Source organism: Eschrichtius robustus, chromosome 1 (assembly GCF_028021215.1).
Source record: "Eschrichtius robustus isolate mEscRob2 chromosome 1, mEscRob2.pri, whole genome shotgun sequence".
Taxonomy (NCBI): Eukaryota; Metazoa; Chordata; class Mammalia; order Artiodactyla; family Eschrichtiidae; genus Eschrichtius; species Eschrichtius robustus.
The window spans coordinates 23,360,907-23,385,674 of NC_090824.1; the positions used below are offsets into that span (position 1 = coordinate 23,360,907).

The 24,768-nt window shown below is 37.9% G+C and overlaps 1 protein-coding gene across 15 annotated transcripts in view; it reads right to left on the reverse strand.

Annotated features, from left to right (window-relative positions):
• NRXN3 (neurexin 3) overlaps positions 1-24,768 on the reverse strand; it is a 1,618,670-nt gene that overhangs the window by 146,683 nt on the left and 1,447,219 nt on the right. For 5 of the 15 annotated variants that reach the window (XM_068558546.1, XM_068558806.1, XM_068558724.1 and 2 more), the window contains 2 exons: positions 16,318-16,407; positions 6,054-6,361 (listed from right to left, as the gene is read on the reverse strand). In XM_068558546.1, coding sequence (XP_068414647.1) covers positions 6,054-6,361; positions 16,318-16,407 — 398 coding nt within the window. The remainder of the gene's footprint in view (positions 1-6,053; positions 6,362-16,317; positions 16,408-24,768) is intronic. The other 10 variants (XM_068559177.1, XM_068559125.1, XM_068559044.1 and 7 more) reach the window with 3 other exon arrangements.

The window sequence follows — 24,768 nt, forward strand, 5'->3', positions numbered from 1 at the left end:
CAATCCAAGACAGTTTGATTACTCAAAGAACCTTGAGAAAATTCAGTGTTCTAGCCAGAATCTCAAAACGCCATGGATAACAACATGCTGTAAATGTGTGTGTCATGTATTTGTTGAACCATATGATATTGCTGATATTTGACCATTCTGATCTACAAAAATGGCAATTTCACATGTTTCACCCTAATAGAACACTTTGCATGTGATAACCACTCAGCGAAGCTAATTCCCACTCTGTAAATCCCTTCTAATTGATGAGTTCAGGGCTGTGATTCAATCTAGGACCCTCAAAGGAAATCCTGGGTGATTATAGGTTTGTGTGGGTATAGACAAAATTGTTCTTGTGCTTATCCAGCCATACAGGGAGGTTAAGCTCTGTGAGGATCTGTGAGTCCTGGGAGAGTCTCTTGGGTTGAAGTGGTTTTCCAAATGTCCAGCATTTAGTGCAGACTTGTGCGATAGGGCATGGCCTAAGTTCTTTCCACATCTGGTTGTATTTATTACTCACAACAAGCCTATGGTAAAGATACTGTTGTGCCCATTTTACAGATAATAGAACTGAGGTTTAGAGGGTCTAATCAATATGCCCAGAGAGACACAGCTAAGTGACTGGAAGAACCTGGTGTCCAACCCAGAAATTCCGATTCTAAATTTCTCTCTCTTTCCTTCAACATACTGGGACTGCATCCAGGACAGACAGTGTGAAGGATCAACTTTTTAATCACAAGTTTTGCTTTGTTTTGTTTTGCAATAATCAATATCAAGGCTGAAGTGTGCTTCTGACTGTCCCCAGCCTAAAACTGAAAGCAGACCAGAAGGAGGACTTTCCATATAGGTATTGTTACAAAACCTGAATAACTGTGGCTTCCTTCCATAATTTTTGAAGGTGGTTCACATTTGCCCACCAAATTTGTGAGTTTGAGATAAGAATGAAATCTCAACAAAGCTCTCAAGTCTTTCATTTCTACTGTTTATTACGGTAGTTCCAATCCAGGCTGAGCATTGTGATTTTCTGGTAATATTCTGGTGCCAGGCAGCCCTGGCCAATGTCAAGGTGACTTTACCAATGCCCAGTTCAGAAAAAGTGGGTCATGATCAGTATTCTGCTACCAGCTTATAAATGATTCCAAATGGTGATTTGCTGAACACAGAACACACTGAGTTCTTTCTTTACTGATAACTTGGTCTGTAGCACTAAGGTAAGAGAATACACATTATTCTTGGAACTATTTTCCTCTTGGCCCTTTCCTCTCTCACAAGAACACTTTGGTCATGGTGGCTGATAGTTACCCCTAAAAGACTCTTATTTCTCACTTTTGCCTTCCATCCTGAGTGAGGACTAAGGAATTTGAGTGTAGCCTGAGTTGAACTTCTCCATTTTAGAAGCTGACCTATCGGCATCATGATAGTAACCCACCAACACTGGGGTCAGATGTAATGTAATGGATGTGCCTGTACAATCTCTGGGGCATCCCTGGTAGTAAGACCCTCAGGGAACCTGATTCAGTTCTCCCCTCTTGGACTTCTCCTGTTTGGGGGCATTTTAGGCCAAGACTCTCAGAATCTGAATCTCTTGTATCTCACAAACCCCCTCTATGCACTCTCTGTTCTAGCTGGACTTGGCGATCTCTCTAGGAATCATCTCTGACTTTGTCAATTTAGCTTTGCACATTCAGCCAACCTGGGGTTTGCTCCTCGCACCATGTACCCAAGTCCCACTTCCATTCTCACCTCATTCATAAGATCCAGCCAAGCCATCCCATACACCACTCCTCACCCCCCAACACACCATCATTTGTAAGTCACTATTTCATACTGATAGCTAATGTCAAGCCCTCTTGCCCACTTTACGCTGTAAGCTCCATGATGGCGAGGAACCTGGATTCCTCTTTCTGTAATGCCAAAAATACATGTGGATAGACCTATTTCATAACAGAAGATACTCTCCAAGGCCCATAGCACTCCCGGTTGATTTAAAAATGGAAAAGAAAATTAAAGGTGGTTAGTGAGATGTTCATTCTGGAGATCTTACAGACGTTTTATTTGCCAGGACTAATTTCAGCCCCCAAATTCTACTCTGAGCCACCTTCAAATCCCTATCCCCCAAAACCTCCTAGCCCCACTCTGAACTACGGACACTACAGTCAGCAGAAGCAGCCCCATTTTCTGAATTAGATCCTTGCTTGAGAGGGTACTGGCTTGCATACCAAATGTTGAGGACAGAATATAATAATAACAAGGTTAAAGTATATTTAATTATATTCTTCATGATATACCTCTTGGAAGCATTTTACTTTTATTAACTCAGTTATCCTCACAACAATCTTATAAGGACTAGTAGTACCTTTCCCTCCCTCCCATTTTACAATGTGGTAGATTTAGGTTGGTTGCAAATTCTTGCTACTCCTCTCATTGAGAAATGAGGTTTATACATCATTTCCTGAAACTGAGACGGGAAACTCTCTCCAGGAGTCCTGAGCCTCTATGAAAGGAGTCCTAGAGACACGGAGAGAGACGTGGACCCAGCTGAGTCCAGTATTTCCAGTTCACCCACCAAGGCACCAGGTGCATGCGTGAAGCCAGACCCTCCAGACCAGAGTAGCCACTGAATGACCTCAGTCAATTCCATGTGAGGCAGAAGAAATGCCTTGCTGAGCCCTGCCCAAATTTCTGACCCATAAAACTTTGAGATCTAATGACATAGTTGTTGTTTGAAGCTACTAAGTTATGGCAGGTTGTTCCATAGCAATAGGTAACTACAACATACGCGACTCGCCCAGGGTCACTTAGTTAATACGAAGAGAAACTAGGTTTTAAACCCAGGCAGTCTGACTTCAAGTACATGCATTTAATCGTTCTGCTATAGTTTTACCACTGGAAAAAAAAATTAAAATTGTCCAAAGCACACTGATCATCTTAGAGAGAAATCCTTCCACAAGCCATGCCACTTCTGATTGTTAAATGATGATAAGGTACATAATAAAGCCTATCTTGTTTTCTGATTTATTCAATAAATATTTATTGAGCACCTACTAAGTGCCAGACCTTTATTTGAGATTTATCACTCGTCCACCTGCTTTCTCAATGCACCCACCTGCTTTCTCAACCTTAACTTCCTTTTTTATTCAGGGGGGCATCTAGAGACATCCTTCTTTTTTTAAAAAAAAACTATTTTATATTGGAGTATAGCTGAGTAACAATGTTGTGGTAGTTTCAGGTGTACAGCAAAGGGACTCAGCCATACATAGGCATATACCCATTCTCCCCCAGACTCCCCTCCTGCTTGGCACCACAGCTGTGAGTAATTTAACATAGTCCATGTAATTCACAAGTATTTTGTAACAAACTAGAGTATCAGAAAGATCAAAGCGCCTATTACTTCCAGGAGGCTAGAGCGTTAGAGGGCCATATCAATTCGAAAACTCTTTGTTCACATTCACACACAGTTAAGAGCATCGCTAAAAGCACTTTGCAGTTTTCCTTTGATCTAAAATCAACATTAACCAAGGTCTATCAGAAATGAACTGCTCAAATGATGTTTTCTTACCTTATGCTTAAAGAAATAACCAGTGGATTTTTAATAAACAGATATTTATACTTGTGAATGCACATGCTTCTTTTGTTTCTTCCGGAAGAGTCTACTTTTAGGACAACTCTACTCTAGCAATATTATCAAAGCAAAGGAAGACAGAACAGAGTATCATTTGGGAATGGCTGTAAGATTTCACACATAGGTGAAAACGTGAATGATGGATCTAGTGAACATGAAATCCAGTCTTCCTCCCTTCTTTTTCTTTTTTCTGAAGATTTCCCAGAGATCAAATCTTTATGAGTCCATTTCATTCAAGAAAATTAGCTGGCTCACACAGGGCATATTAGAACTCCTGAGATTGACCTTCTTCACCCAAAGTCTTCAGAGTCTGGAAACTATCTTAAACCTGGGGTAGAATCCAAGGGTTGTTGGGTCCCCAGTCCTAACACAAGCGTCACATGATCTATAGAATGTATTTAAGACAGGGATAGACTTGGAGACAGGCAGGCTATTCAGTTTTTATGGAGCCCAGGGCAAAGTTCTTATGGCTAGTTGGCAGAACAAACAGTTCAAAACCCTTGGCATAGTTATTTCCTTTAGCTAATCTTTACAAAGAATATGGGGCTTTTTTATCTGTCATCCCCATCTAATCCAATTTTGCTAGTCTGTTGGCTTTCCTCCAAGACTACTTTATGTATTTATACACCTTTAAAAACAAAGAGCACCAACAGATTTATAACCCATTTTTATAGCCTTTTCTGTAGAAGCAGAAGGAAAGACATGTAGATGTAATCCAATTATTACTGGGCTAAAGGAAAAGAAACACACCAGAAAGGAGGCTGTTAGAGAGGGCATCCTCCAGCTGTCCACAGCTGCTGACCTCCAAAATGACAACAGGTTAAATGATGTTTAGAATCATAATCACTTTTAAGACTTTTGTACCTTGTATCCTACTCTGGCTCCCTTAGTTTGTACAAATACGCACCCAATCTGCTCCTATTTATGTATTTGCTGCAGGAAGGAAAGCCCCAGACTGATAATTACCATGGCTTAGTCCCTGAGTCCTCATGTAACATTAAATCCTTCTGAGGTCAGTAAAAATTTGGCCTTGAAAAAGACTACAGGACCATCCATTCCTATGAAGAAAAAGCCATTTGCTCCTCTGCTTCCCACAGGGTTAGTGGAATGTATTCTGACAGAAACAGAACAAGTCTGCCAAGACCTGTGCAGATAGAACTATCCTTTCACCCACAATAAACAGATCTGCTCTTGAGCTATAAAGTCATAATAGAAATATATATTGTCTTTTATCCTCTTTTCAGTGAGTATAGTGAAGTGTCAGGAGTTATTGCTTTAATATCAGTAGAGAAAAAGCTAGTTTTCTGGAGCATGTGCGTAGGTATACATGTAACAACACGTGCAACTATAAGACTGCTAAGTAACCAGCTTCTTAGTAGCTTTTCTAAAACACATTAAATTGGCCTGATAACATCATCAGTGCATCAGCTTCCAATTGTTCCTGTGGAGTCACATGAGGAATGGTCTGGATATTTCTACTCAAAGAAAAGGGAAAAGGTAGACAACACTTTTACCACTGCCTAACTCTCATAAACTTAATTCAGAAGAATGTGAACACATGGGGGGTTTAACTGATTATTGACTTTAGGTTTATAATGCCCTCTGAAGTCAATGGAAGGGTGATGTCAAAGACTCAACTGAACCCCTGGCTCATGTCTTAAAACCAAGAAACAGAAAGGACAAGTACTGATCTACTGAATCTTCTACAGATACTAACTAGACTAGGGGTCATTTTCCCACAAGCAATCGGAATGTCTTATTTTTTGCCAGAGCATTTAAGGCTAAAAATTCGATTAACCTTCTCCCCTCTACTAACTAGATTTATGAGATGCCAAGGAAGTCAGCAAAGCATTAGCTTTAGCTTGGGTATAATTACTTTTAAGTGACAAAACAAAAACGTTAAGCACAAAACTAAGGACTTCCTACATAGCTAAACTCAGACCTTCAAATTTTCCAATGCAATTAGGACCTTGGTCAATATAATATAAAGGAAACGAAGTGGGTCAAAAATAACAAGTGAATAATCAACACTTATCAAATACAAATACTGCATTTTATAAGGATTAATTGAACCTCTAGCTTCATCTGCCCTTGATGTAATGCTACCCACTGGCCTCAAAAATGAACAATTCATGTCTTAGCAAAGCCATCAGGAGGATGCGAATAGAATTGAACTAGGATACAGTCTTCCCTATGATAACAAATTTTCCTTTCCCCCTTTCCCCTTTTGGCTAGTGAAAAGAAAGGTAATAAAATGAGAGGTGGGAGTATTTCATAGTGAAAATTTGCTCATTTTGAATAAGAGCTTTACCATCCTTCCTACAGGCATCCTTCCTACAAACATAGTAATTCAGACACTTTAGCTACATAGTGACACTGACCATGAGAGCAACATCTCAAAGACCAAGATGCGGAGTCAATTAATTGTTGGAGAAAGGCTTACCTGAATGCTGGCTGTAGAGCGATTCTTGCGGGTTGTGGTAGTAGCCATTGTAGTGGTGGTTTCCATGACAGTGGTAGACATTTCTGGTGGCATGGAGGTTGTCTGTGTCGTTCCCAAGATTGATGGGACTTCTCCCACCAGTCGGACGCTTCCATTGATTTTAATATTGGGGTTGTTCTCAGCCGCCATGTTCAGTACTTTTAAACCATCATAATAGAGCCCAGAAAGCTGGCCTTGGAAGAGGCGTCCTTTGTCCTTTCCACCGATAGCTATTTGCGCCTGGGTGTTGAAGATGGTTAACTGCCGGCCTAGTGGGTTGGGTGGAGGAAACATCATTATTCCTGTACATTTTCTCTGTTTGCCTTACCTGGTCTGAATGGACCAGACATCAAAACAGGCTTCCTTGAGCAATTGGAAGGAAGAAAACTGGGCAACAAAAATTCAATATAGACATTGGCAAATAACATTTCACTATGTTTATCTCTTCCACTGTCTAGCTGAATATCCTAGATAACCTGAATAAAAGAGTCTCTATCTCTTTATTGTGAGGCAGGAGAAATCTTGTTCAATGATGAGCAGTATTATAGTCTTCCTGGTTATGCAGTTATGGATGACAGAAAATAAAAACAGGTGATGAAAATAATAAATCATAAATACTTACTGTACTGATTTTTTAACCTAAAAAGTAACACAATGAAAACTAAAAAGAATTATATATGGCAAATAAAAACTCAGTGAGGTAACATAGAACACTGAATTAAAAAACTAGGTCTGATAATTAAATTAAATTAACTGAAATTAACTTAGATTCTAGTTAAGAGACTTGGATTTATTGTATACTTATAAAAATAAACATTTTGGTCACCAAACACCTCATTTCCTAGAAATCTTCCTCATGCATAATATTCTACCCATACTTGCTATTTAATAAACATCATGACAGATTATTTCCCATCTTTATTAATTTGGAGGAGGGGAGAGATTACAGTCACACAACTAAATCTTCCTCTAAGATATGGAAAATAAGTAGGCATTGATCATGTCAGTGAGAAAGGGGGAAAGAAAAAAAATGTCATTCAGAATCAATGAATTTTAAGAGGAGGGATAGGTGTTAATGAAAAAAGCTACATATAAAACATCTTAAAGGGATACAGAGGTATGTTAATGAATTGAAGCAAACAGTAGCTCACCTTATTTGAAGTTCCCATTTGGGGAACCATTTATGCTTCTGTGGACAGAAAACTATCAGAATGAAATGACGGTAGAACAGAGGTTAGAATAGTGTAACTCAACTTATCTTCCCCCCAACTATTCCTACTTTAAAAAGCCTCTCTTAAGTTTGAGATGTTTCCCAGAAAAATCTAAATAGCTTTTAAAGGTTAGAGCCTTCTATTCTATTATTTCTCCAGATTATTTTCTTCTGTTTTTCCATATAGAGAAAGGTGGAAAAATTTTTTAGTGGAATTAAATATATCCTTTCTGAATTTTTCTCCATTTTAGTCAGTGATCAAACAATGCTTCATTCATTCTTAATCTAATTGCCTGAATATTTTTAGCTATTAATGACTGGAAACAATGTTCTGATATACTTGCCTTTTTAATAAAAGGGAGTATTTTTTTTTAAAGACTGAGGTTTTTATATAACCTCAAATATGAATAGAGGCATGCTGTGATATTTGGGCGCTTAACCTCTACCACTATTACATGGCCTTTAAGCCTACACAATGATTAGCTATCCTTGAATTTCTGGTGTATAATGTGGAGTCCCTACTCAATGTAGAAAAATGGATGAAACAGAAGGAACAGAGAAGGGAAAATGCATCTGCTCAGAGGGAATTCTTTGTACAAGACCCAGCTCCACTCATTGGGCAACGCTTAAGGGCATATTAGTCAAGAATGATTTATAACTAATACCCCTTTGGAAGCTTCAAACACTACAGTATGAAGACTTGGCCAGCTAATTTTGTTATAATGAAAATAATCTCTATAAAAATATCTGGAGCATGGAAATGGAATCTGCTGGCTTTAATGATAACAGAATTGCCCAGATCCTAAGGGTCCAATCAAATAGATCTAATAGATTTCCATTATTTTCCTACCAATTCCTTCAGTGCCCTGTGGACATGCATCATTGCCTATCCTTTGGCCTCTCATTTCTCACATAAGATGCAGCAAAAAGTTCAATGCCCAATAATACTGGTTAATGGCCTGGAGCTCATACCTCTTTACTGTTTATTATTTGACAACAGCTTTTTTTCTGGGAGCCCTAAGCTTACTATAAAAAGAAATGCCATGATGGAAGGGGAGAATAAATATGCTTTTGGCCTTCCATAGGCATTTGGAGTAGCTTAACATAATAAGAATTTGCCTAGTAAGAGATCTCTAAGGCTAAAATTTAGTATCTTACACCTCAGTGCCAAGCTATCCCATCCACTCACATAACTGTTGGCCAACCATAATATTAATGTTTATTCATCTCCTTTTTTATATATAGCCCAGCACTGATAATCAGTTAATGCTTATAACTGATTACACGTAGAAAATTTTATATTTCTAATATTCACAAAAGTACTTCACATCTGTAATGGTCCTCATCTTATTTTCCGATTGATGTTATTCTGCCCTTGCTTACAAATAAAAAGAAGATCAGAGAGAATTGAAATGCAAAGTTGAATTACACTGGTTAGAAATGATGGATCTGACCAATCCCTCCCATCAGGAAACTTGCACAAGCCTCTTAGATAGCCTCATCCACCAGAGAGCAGACAGCAGAAGCAAGAAGAACTACAATCCTGCACCCTGTGGAACAAAAACCACATTCACAGAAAGACAGACAAGACGAAAAGGCAGAGGGCTATGTACCAGATGAAGGAACAAGATAAAACCCCAGTAAAACAACTAAATGAAATGGAGATAGGCAACCTTGCAGAAAAAAAATTCAGAATAATGATAGTGAAGATGATCCAGGACCTTGGAAAAGGAATGGAGGCAAAGATCGAGAAGATGCAAGAAATGTTTAACAAAGACCTAGAAGAATTAAAGAACAAACAAACAGAGATGAACAATACAATAACTGAAATGAAAACTACACTAGAAGGAATCAATAGCAGAATAACTGAGGCAGAAGAACAGATAAGTGACCTGGAAGACAGAATGGTGGAATTCACTACTGCAGAACAGAATAAAGAAAAAAGGATGAAAAGAAATGAAGACAGCCTAAGAGACCTCTGGGATAACATTAAACGCAACAACATTCGCATTATAGGGGTCCCAGAAGGAGAAGAGAGAGAGAAAGGACCCTAGAAAATATTTGAAGAGATTATAGTCGAAAATTTCCCTAACATGGGAAAGGAAATAGCCACCCAAGTCCAGGAAGCGCAGAGAGTCCCATACAGGATAAACCCAAGGAGAAACACGCTGAGACACATAGTAATCAAATTGGTCAAAATTAAAGACAAAGAAGAATTATTGAAAGCAGCAAGGGAAGAACGGCAAATAACATACAAGGGAACTCCCATAAGGTTAATAGCTGATTTCTCAGCAGAAACTCTACAAGCCAGAAGGGAGTGGCATGATATATTTAAAGTGATGAAAGGGAAGAAACTGCAACCAAGGTTACTCTACCCAGCAAGGATCTCATTCAGATTCGACCTCACTTACACCAATAAACAGATCATCCAAAATGAAAATAAATAAGGAAACAGAAGCTTTAAATGACACAATAGACCAGATAGATTTAATTGATATTTATAGGACATTCCATCCAAAAACAGCAGATTACACTTTCTTCTCAAGTGCGCACAGGACATTCTCCAGTATAGATCACATGTTGGGTCACAAATCAAGCCTCAGTAAATTTAAGAAAATTGAAATCATATCAAGCATCTTTTCTGACCACAACGTTATGAGATTAGAAATGAACTACAGGGAAAAAAACGTAAAAAACACAAACACATGGAGGCTAAACAGTACGTTACTAAATAACCAAGAGATCACTGAAGAAATCAAAGAGGAAATCAAAAAATACCTAGAGACAAATGACAATGAAAACACGATGATCCAAAACCTATGGGATGCAGCAAAAGCAGTTCTAAGAGGGAAGTTTATAGCTATACAAGCCTACCTAAAGAAACAAGAAAAATCTCAATTAACAATCTAACCTTACACCTAAAGGAACTAGAGAAAGAAGAACAAACAAAACCCAAAGTTAGTAGAAGGAAAGAAACCATAGAGATCAGAGCAGAAATAAATGAAATAGAAACAAAGAAAACAATAGCAAAGATCAATAAAACTAAAAGCTGGTTCTTTGAGAAGATAAACAAAATTGATAAACCATTAGCCAGACTCATCAAGAAAAAGAGGGAGAGGACTCAAATCAATAAAATTAGAAATGAAAAAGGAGAAGTTACAACAGACAGCACAGAAATACAAAGCACCGTAAGAGACTACTACAAGCAACTCTATGCCAATAAAATGGACAACCTGGAAGAAACGGACAAATTCTTAGAAAGGTATAACCTTCCAAGACTGAACCAGGAAGAAATAGAAAATATGAACAGACCAATCGCAAGTAATGAAATTGAAACTGTGATTAGAAATCTTCCAACAAACAAAAGTCCAGGACCAGATGGCTTCACAGGTGAATTCGATCAAACATTTAGAGAAGAGCTAACACCCATCCTTCTCAAATTCTTCCAAAAAATTGCAGAGGAAGGAACACCCCCAAACTCATTCTACGAGGCCACCATCACCCTGATACCAAAACCAGACAAAGATACTACAAAAAAAAGAAAATTACAGACCAATATCACTGATGAACATAGATGCAAAAATCCTCAATAAAATAGTAAAAAACAGAATCCAACAACACATTAAAAGGATCATACACCATGATCAAGTGGGATTTATCCCAGGGATGCAAGGATTCTTCAATATACACAAATCAATCAATGTGATACACCATATTAACAAACTGAAGAATAAAAACCATATGATCATCTCAATAGATGCAGAAAAAGCTTTTGACAAAATTCAACATCCATTTGTGATAAAAACTCTCCAGAAAGTGGGCATAGAGGGAACCTACCTCAATATAATAAGGGCCATGTACGACAAACCCACAGCAAACATCATTCTCAATGGTGAAAAACTGAAAGCATTTCCTCTAAGATCAGGAACAAGACAAGGATGTCCATTCTCACCACTATTATTCAACGTAGTTTTGGAAGTCCTAGCCACAGCAATCAGGGATGAAAAAGAAATAAAAGGAATCCAAATTGGAAAAGAAGAAGTAAAACTGTCACTGTTTGCAGATGACATGATACTATACATAGAGAATCCTAAAGATGCCACCAGAAAACTACTAGAGCTAATCAATGAATTTGGTGAAGTTGCAGGATACAAAATTAATGCACAGAAATCTCTTGCATTCCTACACACTAATGATGAAAAATCTGAAAGAGAAATTAAGGAAACACTCCCATTTACCACTGCAACAAAAAGAATAAAATACCTCGGAATAAACCTACCTAGGGTGACAAAAGACCTGTATGCAGAAAACTATAAGACACTGATGAAAGAAATTAAAGATGATACCAACAGATGGAGAGATATACCATGTTCTTGGATTGGAAGAATCAATATTGTGAAAATGACTATACTACCCAAAGCAATCTATAGTGTCAATGCAATCCCTATCAAATTACCAATGGCATTTTTTTATGGAACTAGAACAAATCATCTTAAAATTCGTATGGAGACACAAAAGACCCCAAATAGCCAAAGCAGTCTTGAGGGAAAAATACAGAGCGGGAGGAATCAGACTCCCTGACTTCAGACTATACTACAAAGCTACAGTAATCAAGACAATATGGTACTGGCACAAAAACAGAAACATAGATCAATGGAACAGAATAGAAAGCCCAGAGATAAACCCACACACTTATGTTCAACTAATCTATGACAAAGGAGGCAAGGATATACAATGGAGAAAAGACAGTCTCTTCAATAAGTGGTGCTGGGAAAACTGGACAGCTACATGTAAAAGAATGAAATTAGAACACTCCCTAACACCATACACAGAAATAAACTCAAAATGGATTAGAGACCTAAATGTAAGACCGGACACTATAAAACTCTTAGAGGAAAACATAGGAAGAACACTCTTTGACATAAATCACAGCAAGATCTTTTTTGATCCACCTCCTAGAGTAATGGAAATAAAAACAAAAATAAACAAATGGGACCTAATGAAACTTCAAAGCTTTTGCACAGCAAAGGAAACCATAAACAAGACGAAAAGACAACCCTCAGAATGGCAGAAAATATTTGCAAACGAATCAACGGACAAAGGATTAATCTCCAAAATATATAAACAGCTCATGCAGCTCAATATTAAAAAAAAAACACCCCAATCCAAAAATGGGCAGAAGACCTAAATAGACATTTCTCCAAAGAAGACATACAGATGGCCAGAAGCACATGAAAAGCTACTCAGTACCACTAATTATTAGAGAAATGCAAATCAAAACCACAATGAGTATCACCTCACACCAGTTAGAATGGGCATCATCAGAAAATCTACAAACAAATGCTGGAGAGGGTGTGGAGAAAAGGGAACCCTCTTGCACTGTTGGTGGGAATGTAAATTGATACAGCCACTATGGAGAACAGTATGGAGGTTCCTTGAAAAACTAAAAATAGAATTACCATATGATCCAGCAATCCCACTACTGGGCATATACCCAGAGAAAACCATAATTCAAAAAGACACATGCACCCCAATGTTCACTGCAGCACTATTTACAATAGCTAGGTCATGGAAGCAACCTAAATGCCCATCGACAGACGAATGGATAAAGAAGAAGTGGTACATATATACAATGGAATATTACTCAGCCGTAAAAAGGAACGAAATTGGGTCATTTGTTGAGACGTGGATGGATCTAGAGACTGTCATACAGAGTGAAGTAAGTCAGAAAGAGAAAAATATCGTATATTAACGCATATATGTGGAACCTAGAAAAATGGCACAGATGAACCGGTTTGCAGGGCAGAAATTGAGACACAGATGTAGAGAACAAACGTATGGACACCAAGGGGGGAAAGCGGCAGGGGGTGGGGGTGTTGGTGGGATGAATTGGGAGATTGGGATTGACATGTATACACTGGTGTGGGTAAAATAGATAACTAATAAGAACCTGCTGTATAAAAAAAGTAAGTAAAGTAAAATTTAAAAGTTAAAAAAAAAAAAAGGAGCAGCTGATTTGGGGGCTCTGGCTCACTCAGGCCATGGCAGAGGGAGGGGTACAGAATGTGGGGCAACCCTGTGGCGGCAGAGGCCAGGGTAAAAAAAAAAAAAGAAAAGAAAAGAAATGATGGATCTCCTTTATTCCAGTTGCCATAGTTCACTCCAAAAAGTGGTCTTTGCTTGTTCAAGACTGACCCAAGCATGGAGAAAGGCAAGACATGTTTCCTGGGCTATACGATTAAGCCACCGCTCCACTTCTGGCTATTCCTTCTTTCAAGGAGAGATCTGACTAATCACTTCTTGAGAACACGACACCGGTGGGGTGAAACAGGGAAGGAGGCTGCCTGTGTTTCAGATTTCCATCATGCCCTAGGACGTATTTGGACCTTTGTTTATTTGTCTGTTTCATGGTTTATTTCTGGCTAGGTCTGCTTTTCTTATGTTTTAAAACCCTTTCTTAGCCTTCTGTACCTGAGATTAGGTGGTTAATAGTAAAGTTGGCAGGCACTGAAGGAATAGGGGGATATTCACGTCTCCTGCCATCTCTTCCTCTGATCAATTTATCTCTCTCAGGTAAGCAGGAGTAACTGAATAAGTGAGAAACAATCATCACTACCCTCTCCCTACGAAGGATATAAGGGACTGACTGGAGAAAGTTGTACCATCTGCCCAAGATTTCTCAAAATCAATGCCAGATCTCCTTATTGTCCCTCATTATGATCAATCGTGTTTTTTATAAGGGGCGACCATTATAATATCTCTATTCCAGTCTGATAATTGTTCTATCATCAATAATACGAAATCTGGTTATAACAGCAGTACAGGGTTTGTAGCAGGTTACTTTGTGTTTTGCTTTGGGTGCCCATCCTCTTGAAAGTCATTAATTGTTACCTCATTTGGACAACAAGTTCACATACTGCTTAAATTAAATCTTTGCACGTCTCCAGTCAGTGTTGCACAAAGACTAATTAATTAAACCTCAGAACACCCTTGGGGAATAGGCAGTATTATTTCTCCTCTCCTCCGATGGGAAATCTGAGATATAAAGAGGTTAAGTGGATTGTCTAAGGTCAGAAAGTCAGTCAATAGCAGACAGAGCCAGAAAACAGACTTGGGAATGCTGTGACCCAGATCTCTTCCCCAATGACAGAAATAACTCCAAAGAGGATTCCAGCTACTTCCTAATACCTCTGCCTAATCATCTTTCTGAATTTACCCTGTTTTACTTATTGTCATTACAAGGTCTTTTGGTATACATTTTCTATTTCTTTTGAAGGGAAAGTTACCTAGACAGAGGAAGAGGTAAAGCAACAGAACGAATAAATGTTACTTACCAAAATCAAACAAAAAAGTAATTTTGGTTAAAATAACATAGAAGAGAGAACTTCCCAGTTTGAAAATAATTCTTTTCAATATTATTAGCATATATAAACATATACATATTCAGTTAAGAAACTGGAATTCCTCCCTCCCTTCCACCCAAACCACCCCATCCCTGTCCCACCAACTCAACTTTTGTTGTGTGTTTGGAAGCATCCTTCTATATGAAAGCCCACTGATAACAATGCTATTGGAAGGAAAACTAAAAGCCTACTAGTAACTTTATAATGATTTATACAAATGAAAATGCCTGGCATGCTACTGAACTTAGACTTCAAAAGGCAATGGAGTAAAATAAAATATTATTAACATAAAATTGAAAGAAACAAAAAAATTCTCTCAGGCACATGAGACTCAGACATGCATCTAGTTGTCTTTTCCTTTTTAAGAAGTGAGGCAATCATCATCTTTAATGTTAAAGGGACTTTATGAGCTGGTGATTACTAAACAAAATTATTTGCTTTTTAGAGTTATTCTTAATTTATTTTTAATTAGACCACGTACGTTAAAAACAGGGCAAACAGTTAAGACTCAGTGAGGATTTTCCGTGTTTAAAGGTCTGAATGTTTTCACTCAACTTACAACTGTAGCAGTCCTTTATTTTTTAAGTTGCATATTAATATACCTCATTACTATTTATAAATAACTCAGTCAAATCTCTACATATTTTAAAAACTCACTTAATGTCTACTTAAAAAAAAACTCACTTAAGCTACAAGAGTAGCTTATACTGGCTCAGGAAAGAACAGAGTAAATAGCTTCTTAAAGACAAAAATTTTTCTTCATTGAAAGACAATAGTTCACATCCTAATAAATAGGAGCCACACAGAAAATTCTAACATCAGGTATAACCGCTGCCCTCTTTTATTAACAAAGTGGTTGTTTTTTTCAGCAAATGAGGAACTGCTGCTTTGCCTTCCATTAACCTTTCCTTTTTCAACCACGTACACTTTTGTTGCATAAATATCGAATACACAACCAAAGTGTAGAATAAGTTTGTTTATTTTTTTAGTTGCAGTCAGCAACTAGGACACCATTAACTTCTTATGAAATATATTTGCCTCTGTAAGTTTAACTCTTAAGGCAAAATTCATCTTTCTCATTCTTTTCTTTGTTTAAAAACAAATGTTGAAAAAAAAAGTCGCTCCCCTTATAACAGTTGTTTAAGCAGTTTAAACTACAAGAGTCAATCTATGATTTTTTTGTTGTCATTAACCGTGCTACAGATAGTAAAGCCAAAACAGACTCAGGATGTAAGTTTAATAAGTTCTTTTGAAATTTCTTTAGAAAGCTCTGGTATAAGAGGTAATTTAAAACAAATTAACAAATAATGTCATGCAGTGGTTAAACTGCCATAATACATTTCTTTTTTAGAGGTTCCTGGAATTTCTTGTTTGTGGTTGTCATGCTGATAGAAAGCTAGATGTTAGTCCCTTTAACTGTATTTTAATGGCAATGTATTATAGCATGATTTATCAACATATGGCAGGTGGAAGCTGACACAAATTATAATGAAAATTAAAACAGTCATTTATGCAGCAGGCGATTATCATTTAAGGAACATTTATTTGCAGGCTTTAAAAATGAGGGTTTAGAATCAAATGATTTTAAAATGAAAGTTTTAACGACAGTTACCTTTTTCCTGCAGCCACTCCTCTACGGGCCGGTTATATTTGAAGGGGATTTTCTGTTTTACCATTTGGAAGCGTTCATTATCAGTGTTGCCTTTAAAGTTTAAAAAACAGCTTAAAGAACAATCTGAAAAGTCAATGAGTCATTCAAAAACATCCTAGGTTTTTGGTGCGTTTTATGAAGTTTTTAGAGATAGATATCCATTTATCTTTAGTGGAGGTGGAGTCGAAGTCACTCTGCCCTTGGTTGACAGGTGTGAGGTCAGGTTATTCTTAGCTATGCAGTGCTCCGTATGTTTTGGAAATGTGACTTGGGATGGGCATCAGGAAGAGGTTTGGCTATTTACAGAAATGGGTTTACCTTCACTCTTCTCCATCTCACTGTAACCACACCTTAATTGGGTCAATGCAGGAACAATGATCCCCTTGACTTGTATCAGATCAGCTTCATAATGTGGTAGGGGACCCTCAGTGTCTTAGTCATGCATGTTCCACACTCACTCTGCTGTATCTGATCAGAAGCATGGGGCCATGCACGTCCTTATTCTCCTCTCAAGTGTGTGCAACTGCTCTACTTCCTGGCAGAGGGAAGCCAAAGAAGACAATTTAAGCCTTGATGGCCAACAGAGACTTCCTATTCCATAAAGGGGGGGCCTGGCATCCCATCACCTATGTAAAATAGGTAGAGTATTACAGATAACTCTTTTAATCTCTATCTCTTTGTCTAGATCTGTTCCCCATTTTAAAATCGAAGGAACCCCAAAGTACATATCTGTAAATAAAAGCAGCTATACATATAGTGATATAGCATTTTCAGACTTTTGAGTACCTACATTTTATTAGTACTAACAGACACTGGTTTTATATGTCTACCTAGTCTCTCTCTCTTTCCTTCCTAGGAGAGGTCCTTCCTGAATACACATCCATTCATAAAGCCTGTTAGGGATACTTCTTCCAAGCAGGAAATATCTAATTAGTTTCAAGGATCAAACATAATGCTTTTAACTGTTAGTATGCCTCTTTCTTCCTTTCATAAACGTTGTTACCACCCCTGGATGGTTTGTCTAATTAGGACAGACATGGAGAGTGGTGTTGTGAAGATATACCCCTAATGAATATGCTTCAAATCACAAAATAATGAAGCCATGCTTTGGGAACCGCTTTGTCTTGTCAACCAACCTCATAGTGATCCAGCAGAAACTGGTGAATTCTAAATTACTTTTGACTCATAGCCTTACAGTATTGGAACTTCAGGAAGCCCAATCCAAATCACCAACATTGAAGGTGAAATCAAATTCTCAAGACAGGTGGCTTGGAAACCATTTATAAAGAAGTCTAAAAGCTAGAAAGATTATTAGGATTGAATATAGCATCAGGTGAATAGAAGCTTGCCCTGGCACTTCCATCTCAGGGTCATCTTCACGGAGGAGTTTTCACTGGCAGAGAAGATTCCACATGTGGCTAAACTAGTACCTGCCTTATGTGAGGAATGGGATGGGGAAGGAGTGGCAATATTGGGAGATATTTAAAAGATTCCCCATGCATTTCTCCTTTGAACAAATTATTCTACGGAGCTGACTCATTATTCTTACTATCCAGGAATAAAAACAAACAAAAAGCTCATGAAAGAGGCGACCATGGATCTGTCCCCAGCCTACATTATGAGACCCTATCTGCCTGGCATAAAGCCTAATATATTAACATATCAAAGGATAAAGTGCAATGAATGGAAAGAACAATTAACAGTTTTGGATTGCAGTATATAATTTAAAGTTTTCCTCAACATGTTATTTCTCACAGAAGAAAAAAAGACAGGGTGTAAGCTAGGAGGAAAAACAGAAAGGTATCTTAACTTCTTGGTGTTTCAATAAGTCCATGGTGAAAAAAGTTAATTTTACCTATTAATGTAAATACCACTTAGAGATCATTATAATGATCATCCTGGTAGATCTGGGTACACAGAATTCTACTAATCCAAAATAAAGTTGGGTAAATTTTCACATGTCCTAATAGAAAAGGAACATGCACTTTTCTGAAAAGAACCTATATCTCTATAACTCTTAATTCTACCCTACAGGAGACAGATACACAAGGGATGTCATCCGTCTTCATAAGCTTTGACCTCTCTCAAGTTTTAGTCACAACAACATACTGAGAAATTGAGAAACGGCAAATGGATTATGCCAGGTTCGCCTTGAATATGTTCTATTACTTTGGGTTTTCTGTAACTGTCATTGGCTACAATATTAAGTATAGTAATGACCTCTGTTCCACTCACCGTGGAATGGATTGGTGAAGTCAATAGCAAATATAAAGCTAACTATTCTTCATAACGTGCAAGACAAAATCATAAGTACCCAACGTTCCAAACCAACAGCTCTATGTGTACCAACTTAATTAAGAAGCTGCATTGACTTACTTCTTCCACAAACATACGAGTCTTGGTCCTCCTAAGCACCCTCTCCCCCCATCCACTCTCTGTCAAGCATAAAGCTCCATAGACAATCATATTAGGACATGGTACTGGCTAGAAAAATAAGAAACAATGTAGGAGAATCAATAAGTGATATGTTGGGAGGACAGCATAGCCACGATTCAACCTTAGACCCTTCAGAAAGTGAAAGACAGAGAGTCATTCTTCTCCATCTCAGCTTAAAAGACATTTAGAAAAAAGTTTTAAGTTTTCCATGCCAGACTGATAGTATCTGGCACTAGGGATAGCGATCTTGCATACTGTTAAAAGTTGTGAAAGATGGAAGGCCATTTGGAATACCAAATTGGTTTAAATTGCCACATTAACATTGTTCTTAGTCTCTTTTCATGTTCTTGTTGGTTTTTATTTTAATTTATCTCAAACATTAGTGAGAAATGTTTTAGAAACATGTGCATGAGAATGAGTTCATTTGCCCCGAGCCCCATTTGCTATACTGACTGAAGAGCAAACAACCTCCTAAATATCAGAATTCATACACAGGGACTACTCTGAAAGCTTAGCAAACCTCATCAAATCCATATACATTCCTATTAAATCCTTAAAGACATTTAGTTGTACATTTCATATAGCAGCCAGTATGAACATTTAAACAAAGACTAAAATCAATTCTTCAACAGAAAGTGATGCTGTCCTCCAGAAAGAATGGCCTTATGAATAGTAATGTCATAATGTCACTAAAAAGAGACATATGTGTATTACTAATTATACCCCCAAAATGTAATGGTTGCAGTTCTCAACCACACTGAGAAATCTATAAATTGCACAATGACATCTTCAAATAGACAGTTCTTAAATTACTTATGTGGACCTGACACTCACCCACTTGGAACTGAATTTTAGAAAAAAAAGTATTAGCCATATTTCATTCTATTATACTGAAAAAGGTTAGAGGTATGTGTGTGTGTGTGTGTGTGTGTGTGTGTGTGTGTGTGTGTGTGTGTATCTCCACCCATTTTTTATACAATTGACCTCCTATTGTCATTTGCTTTCGTACTATTGGTTCTGTTATCAAATATTTCAGCTCCTGGAGACACATACAACATGCACTGTTGACTTATAATACCGTGAAGAGCAGAATGCTCTGAGGTGAAATTACTGAGGCCCAACTGGTTCATACACATAGCTGCAACCTTCATGCAAAACAGCTCACATTGACTACATTTGGGTTAATCCATTTAGGATAAAAGGAAAAGAGAACAGAGGAAGATAAGACAAAGAAAGCAAGTTGACCCTTGAATAGTTTCCCAGTACATTAGTCCCTCTTTAAGGTCCCAAAGAAGTAATCTGGAAACTTGTTGATGGCCCCAAAGAAGTAAAAATTCTTTCAGTTGAAAAACTTAAAGATAGAGAGAACTCTTGTATTGCACAGAAAATAACTTTTACAACACCATTTTTACACTCTGTTGGTTCAAACATAGTTCCTATTCATTAGAAGTTATACTAATTTTCTTCAGTACAGCATAGGAGCTATGACCATGGGCTTTGGAGACAAACCTGGCTTTGAGTTTTAACTTTAGTAGCTACTTGACCTTGTGCAAGTCACTTAGCCTCAGTTTCCCCACTTCCGAATTCACCACAGGACTTGGTACAGGATATTAAGAGGTAGAGCATATACAGAACCTGGGATATGAAAAAACATCCAATTTATTTAAACTATTATTATTAATATGATTCAACTCTTTCCTAATAATCAAAAGGAAGCATGTTAATTCCATGGTGTGCTTCCACGGTCTCAGAACTTTTCCAGGCCTCCATTCAAAAGGTGACCGTATTACATTTGGTGCCACAAAGGTTATCATCCAAAGATGAACAGACGGTAGTTGGTTGTTGCTTTTTATATTTCTGTGTCTTCTAAAATATACTCAGCTAACCCCATTTCCAAAACAAAGTTGGTTTCTAAAACCACTGAAAGTAAAAGAGCAATTCAGGCATCGACAAATGCGATTTCTTGGTCCAGCTACAGGTAATGATGATATACTGCTGCTAAGTTGAGGAGGAGTGGCTTAAAGGTTCTGGCAATTTGCACTGGGCTGGCAGAAAATGCTTTCTTGCAGGTAGACCATTAATACCATCTGAAATGTTGTCAAGCATGTGGACATGCTAATAGGAATATCGTAGCAACATTCATCTGTGCAAAATTAATGCCAGAGGTATTTTTGCATTTTGTTTTGAGTCTGGAATAAAGGAAGGGAAAGTTTTCTTTATTGCTTTGTTGACACTAAAAAATGAGACCGTGGGTCTAATGAACAGTCAGAGAATGAATACTATGTATTAGAGCCAGAGGCAAAAGAAAATCAATGTGGGTAGACTCAAGAAGTACAGCATTTCAGAGGTTCTTAGAATGTCTCTCTCCCCAAAGAACACTTTGTGTGTTTCAAAGCAAACATCAGACACTTAAGGACAAGGAACTGGGGGAAATTCTTTGAGCTCCGCACTGGTCTTGTTCCTGGTGTTGACCCAGACAAATTCTCTTAGAGTCAGATGGGGGGTTATTGTGCTACCCAAAGGGCATCTAGAATGTTCAGCCACTTGTAAGTGATGGATGGAACTCAACAAGAATTAATACCTTGTATTTATAAAGTGACTTTCGACCAAGGAGCTCAAAATGCAATTATAAGCATCATCTCATTAATCCTCACAACACACCTTTGGGACTGAAGAAAAAAGAACTATTTGTATGTTCTGCGCCTCGATCCTTTAGTGTGCCAAGGCAAGGAAATTAATCTCTTGGAGTAGAAGACTGATCAGCTGGGGGAAGTAAATTAATAGGCTCAGAGCACAAGGGCATTATTAAGTAAGGGAGCTTTTCCAGACTCACTTAAGTGGTTCGAGGAGCCAGGGAGAACCACCTTTCCAAAGTGATGAGATGTGTACTCCTAGAAAGCAGTGGGGGTCACCCAGGAGTGCCCTGACTTGGCCGATGAAGCTCACTGTCTCATGTCTTCTGGGTATGTTTGGAAATGGAAAATATATGTGGACAGACATATTATCAATTCCTTCCTATATTCAAGTCATAGTATTGATCCACCATCTCTAGGCTATAGGAGTTGAGTTATTTAAGCAAAGATGGCTCAATAGGATAGATGCAATCCTATCTCAGACATTTTACCAGTTCTGTGAACTTGCATAATTTTCTTAATCTAGATGTCTATTTCTTCATCTGTTCCAAAAAATACATGAAGATGATAATACCTGTATTGTAAGATTTTATACAAATTAAATGTAATAATCCAGTCAAGGACGCTCAAGGGGAGTTGGAAGAGGCCGGAAATGTGCTTTATTTTCATTCTCAGGGGATGGGAGTAGGGCCTGTGCTGGAGATGTAACCTTGGTGCTCCATGTCCACTTATCCAAGTGATCACGCCCCTATTCCTTGGCTTTGTCAAGTTTGTGTGCAAACATGTCAACATTAAACTTCTCTCAAATCTAAATCAAAGTGCCATTTCTGTTGAAGTGCTATTATATTAAAGACAATTTACCCTGATGCAATAATTGGACCATATATCACCACTCCCTATCCTTTCCCTGTATTTTGAAGCCATTCTCAACTCTCTTCCTGAAGCTCATTGATCCTGGACTTTTTATTTATCCTCATCCATTAAGGATCCTTTCAATCCCAGAAAGATGAACAAAACAAGGCCCAGGTGACCAAAATCTCTTTATTTGCTTTCATAGTTTAAGAAACTATTTCCAAGTAATCTAATGGAACTTTCTTCATGATCATAGGTCTGTCTAGAACTTACTCTTTAAGATCCACTTTCAAAAATGACATGCTATAAATTAACAAGACAAAACCGACTATAAAATTTACTTTCCTTCCTCAAGTGGTGTCACTCTTTGCCTTCTATAATTATTCCAAAACATGCCCTGAAGCTAGGCTAGTCAATTTCAACCTGGCTTTTGTCTAGTTCCTTCCTGGTAAACACATTAAGTATATCTATGTCTTGGTGTGTCTTTAAGCTTCAGTTTCTTCATATATAAAATGAAAGCTATAATAATAACTGCAACATAGGGCTGTTGTGAGAATTAACCGAGAACTAAGTGTGTGTAAAGTACTTAGCACAGTGTGTGGCACAAAATAAGCGCTCAATATATGATTTGTTACTATTCTTGTTATTGTTATAACAGTACCTGATTCAGAAGGGTTAAACTAAAAAGAAGGCAAACTTAACAAGATTTACTTCACCACACAACTTTTAGTGTCAAATCTTTTCAAATTTCCTTTTCAACATAAAACCTTAATGTTCTGTCTTCAACCTTTTGACACATGATCCTTTCAAGATTCCCCTAGCTGCCCTTCTTCTTATCACTTATTTCTTCCACTTTTGCAAAAGCCACGGTGTTATGTTAGGGCTCATTCTTCCCCATGATCCATTCTTTCCTGCATATCCACCCTCTGTGCAATCTCTCTGTTACTCTTTAATCTTGGTGATTCAATTCTCTCTAGGTGCCTTCCTTCCCACTCTCCCCCAGTTTCCATTTACTTTCATTCCTCTCATGCAGAGGACATCAAACTCAATGTTTTTAATGCCAGAATGCTGGAATATTTGGTAAAAAAAAAAAAAAAATTCCAATCATTCAAACATTCAATGTGTGGTGTCACTACACAGCTCTGAGGACAGGTAGGAGGTCTGGAAGGACAATTTCGATGAGCAACAAATAGGAACATTTTCATCCTTGTGAATAGGAAAGTCACATCAATATCAACACTGCTGATGCCATAATAAACTTATGCTACAGTATTATTTCTGCTTAGATCTTATGGGGTCTCTGGTGTTTGTAAATTATAGGTCTTCTAGACCAACCTTGAACCTCCTGCCTACAAGTGAATATATTATTCCCAAGGGATCTAAAAATAACAATCACTGTCCCATGCACCACCCACCCTTGACCTGGTGAATATGCTCATTTACAGCAGTTGTCTAAACAACACAGCACAGCACAGTCACACAGTAGGCTTCTTTCCAACTTAAGCCCAAGACAGTTTCCAATTAAACTGTTTCCCCAAAAGTTTGTGCCATCTTGCATTCACACAGTATACTTTATGAACTTCAAAGCAGGACTTGAATTACATTAAATTTATTCTTTTTTGTTTTATAACAGCATTCCAACCTGATAAGAAAATGTTCAACTCTAGGCCTTTTATTTCCTGTAGGAGATACCTTTCTTAGTTTTGTGCCATCTTGCAAGTGTGATAAGCGTATCTTTTATACATTCATTCCAGACCCTGAAAATGTTACAGAATAGGAGGATTATGTGGTGGCTTTAAAACGTTTACAAATTCTTTAAAAGTCCCCTCTGTGAGAGGTAGAACTTGATTCTCCAACTGGGCTGGATTTAGTAACTCAATTCTAAAGAATAGGATATGGTGGAATTAACAATGTGCGACTCCTTTTAGAGACTAGATCAGAAAAGGCACTGTGACTTCCTCCCACTCCCTCTCTCATGGCTCACTCTGGGGAAGCTACTGTTGTGTCATAAGGGCACTTAAGCCACCCACATGTCAAGGAACTGAGGCCACCAGATCCTTCAGACCTAGGTAAGCCTTAAGATGACTGTAGCCCTAGACAATAGATGAGTAATGTTAACCCATCAGACACTTTGATACAGAACCACTCGACTAAGTTGCTACTAAATCCTGACCTGCAGAAACTGTGAGATAATAAATGTTGGCTGTTTGAAGCCACTAAATTTTGGGGTAATTTGTTATACAGCAATAGATACAGAATAACTAGAGAGCTTCACCTGAGCGTTTCAGCTCAACCAGAGGCAGATCTCCTTAAGAGGCTCTCACAGCTCACCTTACATTATACTCTTTCGAGGAAATGAAGATACACTATATCTATAATATACTCCTCATCTGCCAATTTGCTAATGCTCTCCAAAGGGAATTCAGACTATTTAGGTAAGACTTGTTTTGAAGAGCCCAGGCCATCACCAGATTCTTTGTTAACTATGGTT